Source organism: Pholis gunnellus, assembly GCF_910591455.1.
Source record: "Pholis gunnellus genome assembly, chromosome: 12".
Taxonomy (NCBI): domain Eukaryota; kingdom Metazoa; phylum Chordata; class Actinopteri; order Perciformes; family Pholidae; genus Pholis; species Pholis gunnellus.
In genome coordinates, this window is record NC_136539.1 from 711424 (window position 1) to 720794 (window position 9371).

Consider the following 9371-nt stretch of genomic DNA (forward strand, 5'->3'; position numbering starts at 1 on the left):
ATTTAACAGTCGTTTCCTTTCTGCCCCTCAGTACCTGCTGGCACCCCCCAACTCGTCCATGTACCTAGCCATGCGTAACTCCCATCCACCTGACGAGATCTACAACCAGGTCAGCGTAATCGCAGATGGCAGGACTCTAGAGGAAGGGCAACCGCTGGAGGCAGCAGGGAGAAACTGCAGCAAACAGCCTGACACCACATAGAGATAGAGGGAAAGACTGAAAAGCACAGACGCAATGATCAAGAGCCAATCTACAGGCTGTAGTCAGTTGGGACTGTTAAGAGATTATCAGCAGGGGGGACTTTAAAGACCCTGAGAAACAGTGTAATAATCGGTTGTTGCTTTACTTCAGAGATTTAATGCAACACATTCTGCAGCAGGGCCATATAATTCCTGGAGCATGAGTTACTGTGATTAAGTGATTAAGTGATTAGATGTCAGCCACAGAGAGGTGTAGGTATAGGATTGATACCTTATCTAAGTGTGATGTTGTAATGTTGATTGTGGCATTGCCACACTGTACTTTACAGAAGGACCGTAACACATTGGAGCTGCCCTCACTAAAGTATTTACATGGTGCTGTATGGATGTGTACTTACAAAAACTGCATAATCTGCCATTCAATGGTCATCACATTTTTTTTAAAGCATACATAGTTTTAATTTAAATGTCCTTGTTGCAATATGAAGGTTTTCCTAATGAAAATAAATTCAGTGGTAATAGTTAAGTGAAGCTAGAACTGAAAGTGTGTTTGTTGTTGTCTCTGGGATGGAGCTGAGGCAAGATAGCAGCTTTAAGTTCTTGGGAATCAGGAATATATACAAAACTGCATATATATCTCATATATGTATGTCTATGTATGTATTGTTGGGAACGAAAAGGAGCATGTTTGAGTTACCAGCATATATAAAACTAAATTATTGACCAATAGAATTATTAATGTCAGTAAAATTATTAACGATTATTAATAACGGGGAACCACCCTACGAACAGGGACAAATAACCAAACGATAAACTAAGTCTCATAATTAATATTCCCTCACAATGTTAATAGTAAAAGTACTATTACACATTCAGAGTGAAAGTCAAGTTTTAAGTTCGAGCAACAGACCACATATCAGCTATTATCACAATACACATGCACAAAGTAATCACAGACAGCTGCTCTTTAAAAGTATATCAGAGTTTATGAAGTTCCAATAATAATGATCTAGTCAACTAATATCTAAAACTAACAACTATACATTTATGAGCACGCTATCTAAAATCAACAAACTGTAGTAAGAGGGAGATATTGTGTGTGTGTGTGTGGGGGTAATATAAACGTAGCTACGTCACGTCCTCTTCCAGGAAGCGAAACAAAAACAAAGCAAACAGTCCAGTAGATTCGTCTAGCGAATGTAAAACTGTTTAATTAGGATTCTCTTTTTAACCAGGAACGTTGCGTGCCTCCTTACATGCAAATTGAATCACATCGAATGGCATAGAGATGGGGGTGAAAGACAGTTTTGTGGAATCAAGGGCATAGTCACGTGGGTCCTGGGGTGTCTGTGGCCTTCCTTGGAGCTTGCTCTAATCTGAAAGACGTCAGATCAGGCTGCAGATATCTCTGCAAAATAGGAAGGCCAGATCCCTTTGTTTCAAAGCACATGGCCCCCAACAGTATGTATGTGTATATGTATATATATATATATATATATATATATATATATAGCTGTGTTTGTGTGGCGTCTCTCCCTTCTCTCCCCGGGTGACACGCCTGATCCGGAACCCCTCCTACACTCCGTCACCGTCGGTCCCTCCTGTCTCACACACACACGCACGCACGATCGTCTCGTTACAGGATCAAACGTGACAATATCAAAATACATATTGTCGTGTTTTTAAATAAACATATAAGCACGTGAGAATAAACTGCTCTTAACTGCAACTCTTCGTATATCTTCCCAGGTTCCCATGCTTCACCTACATTAACCTGGGTCCTAATCCATGTGCAGCTATCACCCTCTATGTACCAACATACATTTATAACAAATACCACACATATTATGGTAATCAGTGTTGCATATTATGTGCCTGACTAACATTTTTTTAGAGTTTTTAAAGTTGTTTTGTTTGGAATATGTATAATAATCATATTTAGTTCTCACTACTGAACATTTAACAAACATAAAAACATGACAGACAGGTTTGCAGTTTTCAAGGTATATATTTCAAATTGCATCTCTTACACACATGAAGATAAAGGGAATACTGCTGTTAAAAGGAACCTGATTTGTTTAAAGTGTTTGCAAACCAAATGTTTTTGCACTTTTGTTCATATAGCAGTACTTTAAAATAAAAGTGCGCAATTCACTACTTTTGAATTCATTATTGAACTTTGCGCAATCATGCGATTTATCGCGATAAAAAATTTTAATCGTTGCCCAGCACTAATACATATTATGCTACATCCACACTAATACGTTTTCATTTTAAAAATTTGTTTTAACACGAAAACGATCTCCGTCCACACGGCGTGTCAGCACCGTTTTCTAAATGATATCCGTCCAGACTAAAACGCCTGCAAATGAATATCACGTGACTCTTCACGTACACTGGGTATGCGGGTGCCGGTGTAAACAGGAAGTAGATTGGTTTCTGAGTTAAAAAAAATAAGAAGAGCTGGTTAGCGCCGCTCACTAATCGCTCCAATAACAAACTTATCCGTCCTCGGGAGCGTTTTCAAACTCCTCTGTTTTCGGTGCTCTAAACTCCGGACGCTCAGTGTAAACAGCAAAACATATGCGTTTAAAATGGAAACGTAGTAGTGTGGACAAGCAAGCAGTAGTGTGGACATCCACACTGCTGCTTGCTTTGAGAAAAACTAACATGTTATTTTAATTTTGTTTTTTGCACAGTGGACAATCTTTCAAAGGGAACACCTCTTATCTTGGAGTTTGAGCTGATACTGTGTCACTGAAAATAAAAAATGTTTTAATATTTGGTCAACTAAAATGTGCATCACTTCCTATTACATCACTGTCAAGAGCCTTTCCCTGCAGGTGGCTAATCATGATTTGCAGACCCCGCCCTCAGTAAACTATCAACGGATAAATCCCAAAAATGAAAAGTCACGGAGGAAAATAGAGTTTAATACTGCGTATTCATTTGCTTTCACTGCCAACAATGCCTGCTTACCTGTATGCTTGAAATGTGGCGAGAAATGTGCAAACAACAAGAAATGTAATGTTGAAACTTCCAGAACAAGCACACAGCATTTGCTGAAAAGTATCAGGCTGGAGATGAGAGAAAAAGAGAGATGGTGTAGTTTCTCAACTGCTGCAGCAAACTGAGTCTTTTTCTCCTCTTCATAAGAGTATGATATTGTTATAACAGGTAAAATAGTAATAAAATGTCAAGAATTGTCTTTATTCTTGTTCTATAATTTCATAAATAATACAAACTATAGTTTTTGTTTATATAATATAACTATATATAAAACTTTATAAGCTGTGATATCAAATAGCTTTAGCGGCTCCAGACAAATTTGAATTGGTGGAAAATAGGACAAAATGGCTCTTTGGATAGTAAAGGTTGCCGACCTTTGATATAGGCTGTCAGAGTTAGTCCATTTCAACATCAACCCACTTCAAAACAGGCGAGGACAGCCTTCATCGTTGGATGAATCTACCAATATCCCTCATCGGCAGAATTGCTCCAATCAAAAGGACCATACTACCCATGATAAATTACCTGTTCTCAATTATTCCAATCAAGCCCCCACTATCCCTAGCGTGAATGTTTGTCTGTGCCCTGCGATAAACTGTCCAGGGTGTGCTCTGCCTTCGCCCAATGTCAGCTGGGATCGGCTCCAGCGCCCCGCGACCCTGAATAGGATAAGCGGTTTGGATAATAGAAAAATGGAATGGAATATATATATATATATATACACTTGTACTTATAGGCCTTTGCATTCCTAGTTATTATGTTATTATTATTACTTTGTGGAACAGAGGCCATTGATGATTGATTAAGCCCACCCTTGTCTGTCTTGGGACATTGTTTATAACCGTTGTAACGTCAGTCCCTTCATCTTAAGCTCTTGCTTTGTGCTTCTTCTTCAAGTGTTTCTGGGTCTTCCTTTCCCCCCATTGACCTTGTGGATTCTATGTCAGTGCCTGCTTGGTTATTGCTCTTTGGCTTCCCCTTAAGGTATAATAGGTGTCTTAGACAGTGATTAGTAAATGACTGAAGCTTTTTGATGACGTTAATGGTGGTCTTCTTTTTGATACATATAGCAGTATGGTCTAAATGTTGGAGTTGTAGATTTTGAGTTTTGTTTTCCAATGAAAAGATGTACAGCCTAACTGCTAAACCCAGTGGTTCTCAAACCTTTTCTGTCACGCCCCACTTTGGAGGAAGAAAAATGTTCATGCCCCACCGCCCCAACTAAATTGTAACAAAATGGTCCATGTTGAACTTTTATTGAAATAACATTTTGTGACGCAATATGCTCACACATACCAGGAGAATTTTATTTTAAATATGAGCTTTAAAATGTAGCATTCTGGTGTACGCTGAGAAGAAAATTAAGTGATGAGACATTTATTTTAAGCAAAAAACTAATTTATTATTCAGTTATTAATCAGTATTTCAGCTCTATTATTATTAACCTTTAAAGGTTTTAGTCATATAAAAACAAAGATAGCAAGAGTAGCGAGAACCATCGCCTGTACAAATAAAGTGATTAGTTTTCATTACTGTATGTCTTCATATTAACTTCTACTGTTACTGTACAGCTGTTAGGATTGTGGCCAATATTCTATTTGCAATTAATATGCATTCAATCCAGTTCTATTATTTAAATGAAAATGATAATCTACTCTCGCTAAGGTAGCTTATCAAGAGTAAAATAATAGCTGTGATTTAACTGCACGTGGGACTGTTGGGACCGGAAGTCCACTGTCTGTGGTCATCACAGTGAACAGAGTCTGGCAGTGTGATCAGAGGACACGTGAGCCCTTGTTGCTGTACTTCATTTCCTTGGAGCAGAGGCTGTAGTTAGCATACCATTGGGGAAAATCTAAATGACTAATGATTATGTGTGCTTACAAAGCTTGGTGTCCTTTTGTGTCTTCGTTGTGTGAACTTCCTCTGACATTAAGCGCCACAGTTGTTTAGTCTATCCGAAAGAACACTCAGCACTGCTTGTAATGGTAAATAAAGTTGTAGACGGCGTCGATACTTCATGGCGTCTTCTGATGATAAAAGTGACCTTTGTACTAGAACGAGTTGTTAAAGTGTCCCGATACTTAGAATATGCTGTATGAAGGCAATTTGGGTGTGTTATGCTTTCGTGACGTAGATAGCCTGTGACACTATTGTTTACTTGGTATAAATATCCGAGGCTCAGAGTCAGACCTCTGAGCAGCCTTGATCCATGTATACTGTATGTGAATCAACTCTGTCTCCTTCTTGCAAGAATAAATGGCCTATTGTTTGATGATTCTCCATCGGTCTCGGGTGAATTTTTCTAACACATACCCTGCCTTATCAATGTATTTAAAACACTGTGACAGCAGGAAGCTATACTCACGTCTGTTTAGACCTCCACCTTTATCCAGCAGGCCCAGCTCCTTCACATCTCAGCCCTGCGTCAAGCTGCGCTACACAAACAGCCTCCTCTCCCTGAAGCTCTTTGACCTCATCATCTCATCAGTATCTGGGCCTTTCATTATACTTTGAGTTAAAACAAAACTGACTGCAATGAAAGTCCTGGATGAGGGTAGGGTTCATAACGTACCCCTTCCAGTCTTCCAGGTATTGGGAGTCCACAGCCACGTCTGCGTACCGCCTGGAGACGTTTAACCGTGCACACCTGTCCTTTGCCAATGATCCCGTGGGGGACAAAGGGGTTTGGAGGCAGGAACCAGAGGACTTCCTTTTGGCTGGTTTGACTCCACCTGCAGGGGAAGGTCACAGGTGGACAGCCAAACACTCTGCCCAGGCTGATAGGCGGGAGCTGGAACACGTCTACGGCCTGCCATCGTCTTGTATCTGCTGTGTCCGAGCCCATGTGCAGCGACACCAGCGTAAAAGATCAGAACCCAGTGGCAGCGGGTAACCATAGGCACACTTAAAAAGTGAAAGACCAGAGGCTGGGTGTTATAGGAGAATTCGACCCAGATGAGATGCTTTCTCCAGGAGGCAGGGTTCATGGAAATGAGGCACATAAGCAGGTCTCCAGCTCCTGGTTGAGGTGCTCGGTCTGAGGGCCCACCTGGCTTGGCCCAGCGGATGGTGTCCAGATTCTTGTTGTCGGTCCAAACTAGGAATGGTTGCTCCACTCCCTCCAGCCAGTGTCACCACTCCTCCAACGTGGCCTTGACCGCCAGCAGCTCCCTGTTGCCCACATCATAGTTGGTCTCGCCCTTAAGGATGAGAAGTAGGGTTCCTGGAAGGATATCGGCTGTATCATATCTGCATAGACAACTAAACATTGACAAATCATTGGATAAAGCTGTTTACGAAGTCACTTACACGTATTAACACTTATTTCAAAGGTTCCCGTCTGGCCTTCCTGGGTGGAATATCGGTCAGAATGTCTCTTTAACAGTTACCATTGTTGCAGTTATCTGCACTGACATGTTTTCATATTCATATTCTAACAATGGTAAGGCCAAAGTATGTAAAACCAAGATTATACTTATTTAATTATCTTAACCAATTGTGATTATAAAAGCATATAGGGTTACACACCGATTAATGAATGAAAATCACTTAAACATTATCATCATTAGGGCCGCCCTGTTGCCTCACAGCAAGAGGGGTATGTTCCTCCCATGACATGTCGAAAAAGCTATTTATCTGGTGTTTGTGTGTAAATTTGTGATGCAACAATACCATTTTTAGAAGGGTTTGTATAGCTTTGAATGAAATGTTTGCTTTTGCAAAAGATGTAAGATATTTTGTAAATTGTATATATGTTTTTGTTTTTTGTGATTTGTTTTTCAGATTTCACTTCTGTGTGTCGGTAAGAAGAGAGGCCCCAGGCCTGCAGACTCACAAGTGCATCCATGTGCAGTTACAGTGAATGGGGACAATGTTGTTGATTGTCATAGTCTTACATTACATTACATTACATTACAGTCATTTAGCAGACGCTTTTATCCAAAGCGACTTACAATAAGTGTATTCAACATCGGTATTCAAGAGAACTACTAGTCACCAGAAGTCATAAGTGCATCTCCTTTGTTAAACAAGTATCTAAGAGCATAAACCAGAGCAAACGTACAGTGCAGAAACAAACGCATACAATAAGTGCAACGAGCTAACACAAATAAAATAAGTGCAACAAACTAATACGAATACAATAAGTGCTGAGTGGAAGGCTCAGGGTAGCACTTCTTGAAGAGGTGGGTTTTCAGCCTGATGAAAGATGGGCAGCGACTCTGCTGTCCTGACGTCAGTGGGGAGTTCATTCCACCATTGTGGGGCCAGAACAGAGAAAAGCCGTCACCGGGTCGATCGGCCGCAGGGACCTCTGAGTGACAGGGGAACCAATCGCCCAGAGGCAGCAGAGCGAAGTGGTCGAGCGGGGGTGTAGGGCTAGACCATGGCCTGGTGTAGTTTATTTATTTTTTTACCTACCTTTGTTTTTTCAACACTCAACGGCTGAATAAGGAGGAGAAACGGATTTAGTGGCGGAGTGACTGACAATGCCTTCAAGAAAGACATTTCAGGAAAAGCTGGACATCGTAAGAAATGGTCAGTCAATGCCACAGCTGGCAGCCCTGACTCAGCAGGAAAAGGATTTGTATGAACGGTATTTCTTGCTGACAGCGTCGGAGAAGCGTTGCACATTTTATGGCTGGGGTTGGAGCTATGCTACGCTAACCTGAGGACACCATAGCATTTGAAAACTTTTGGAGCGACTCAAGTGGATCTACAACTCAACGAACACTTTCGCAGGGAAACATCTCCACAACCGCGACACGCGGTGGGATCCCGGCCCCGCTGCGAACCTGCCACAGCAGACCGGCGAAATACAACTGGGGAGGCTCGACTGTCATCACTGGCGTCCATGAATTGAGAAGGACTACTTACTGGAACTGAAACGATGTACTGGGATTAAACTCTTTAAGTTTTGGTAAGTGACAAACTGCGTTAGTTTACAGAGTAACATTACTACTGTTCATTTGTCTATCGTGTCGTTTTCATGAATAGTATTTGAATGGCTCGTGCTCTTATGTGGTGGAATGCGTGGATCCGCTGCAGGTTTGCTGGATTGATGAGTCATAATGAGGTTATTAGGAGGTAATTCAAGCTGTAGGACAGCACAGAAGGCCCAGGTATAAAATGCACGGCCCACCACTGCTACAGTCTATGGGCATATCTATGAGTTACACTCATTGTCTTTTTGATTCTTCACAGTTCATTTTGTTTGTACGCTCTCCAGCGTTTCGGAGAATAACGAAATAAACAGCATATAGTATAAACGCCTCCATTCATGCTCGGAGCTCTCGTGTCTTTTGCGAAGGCTTCTTACATATATTATTATATATTTATTATATAGAAAGCTTAAGCGCTGGTGTTCATGGCTGCCATTGGATTGTACAGAGTCTCTCAGGTCTCCAAACAGCTTCACTCAAAACTGAGCCCTGGCAATACATTAAAGGCTGCTGATTTTACACAAAAGGAGAAAGTTATAATAGTATAATATAATGAATACAAATCTGATTGTGTAAATGTAAACATGAAAAGATACTGCCCCTCATTAAGGCAAGTGGATATGACTTTTCGGTAACACCTTATAATACCGATCAGTTATAAGCCATTTATAACCCTCTAGTTAATAATGAACTAATCATCGACAAAACATATTATTATTTTTAAGTTATTAATAATTGCTATGTTAACATATCACATATTTCTTGCAAGTCATCTAGTCTATATAACCTTAGTAAATAATGAAGTAATCATAAACAATCATTAATAAATGATTCATGAGTAATAAATTGATATATTATGATTCACTGGGGAATAACATCTGCAAACGTTATGACCTTCACCATTTGTTGATCATTTCTAATGATGTGATCTCACACATTTTAGGTTTTTACAGTCGCTAATCTAAAGTATAAACTATTCAGCATTCTGTCCAATCAGTGCCGATCCTTATCATAGAGTGCGTCCAATCAGCGCCGATCCTTATCATAGAGTGCGTCCAATCGACGCCGATCCTTATCATACAGTGCGTCCAATCAGCGACGATCCTTGTGGAATGCGTCTAATTAGCGAAGATCCTTGTTATAGAGTGCATCCAATCAGCAGCAATCTGTATCAATAGAGTGCATCATTTCCAGTGTAGAGCACTTCAAAATTCTCTC

General features: G+C 40.6%; 1 protein-coding gene across 1 annotated transcript in view; it reads left to right on the plus strand.

Moving 5' to 3' along the window:
• Positions 1–5490, plus strand: part of LOC306704321 (interleukin-10 receptor subunit beta-like) — a 48814-nt gene extending 43324 nt beyond the window's left edge. The window contains exon 7 of the mRNA XM_079170615.1: positions 32–5490. Coding sequence (XP_079026741.1) covers positions 32–202 — 171 coding nt within the window. The 3' untranslated portion in view covers positions 203–5490. The remainder of the gene's footprint in view (positions 1–31) is intronic.
• The last annotated feature ends 3881 nt before the right edge of the window (positions 5491–9371 follow it).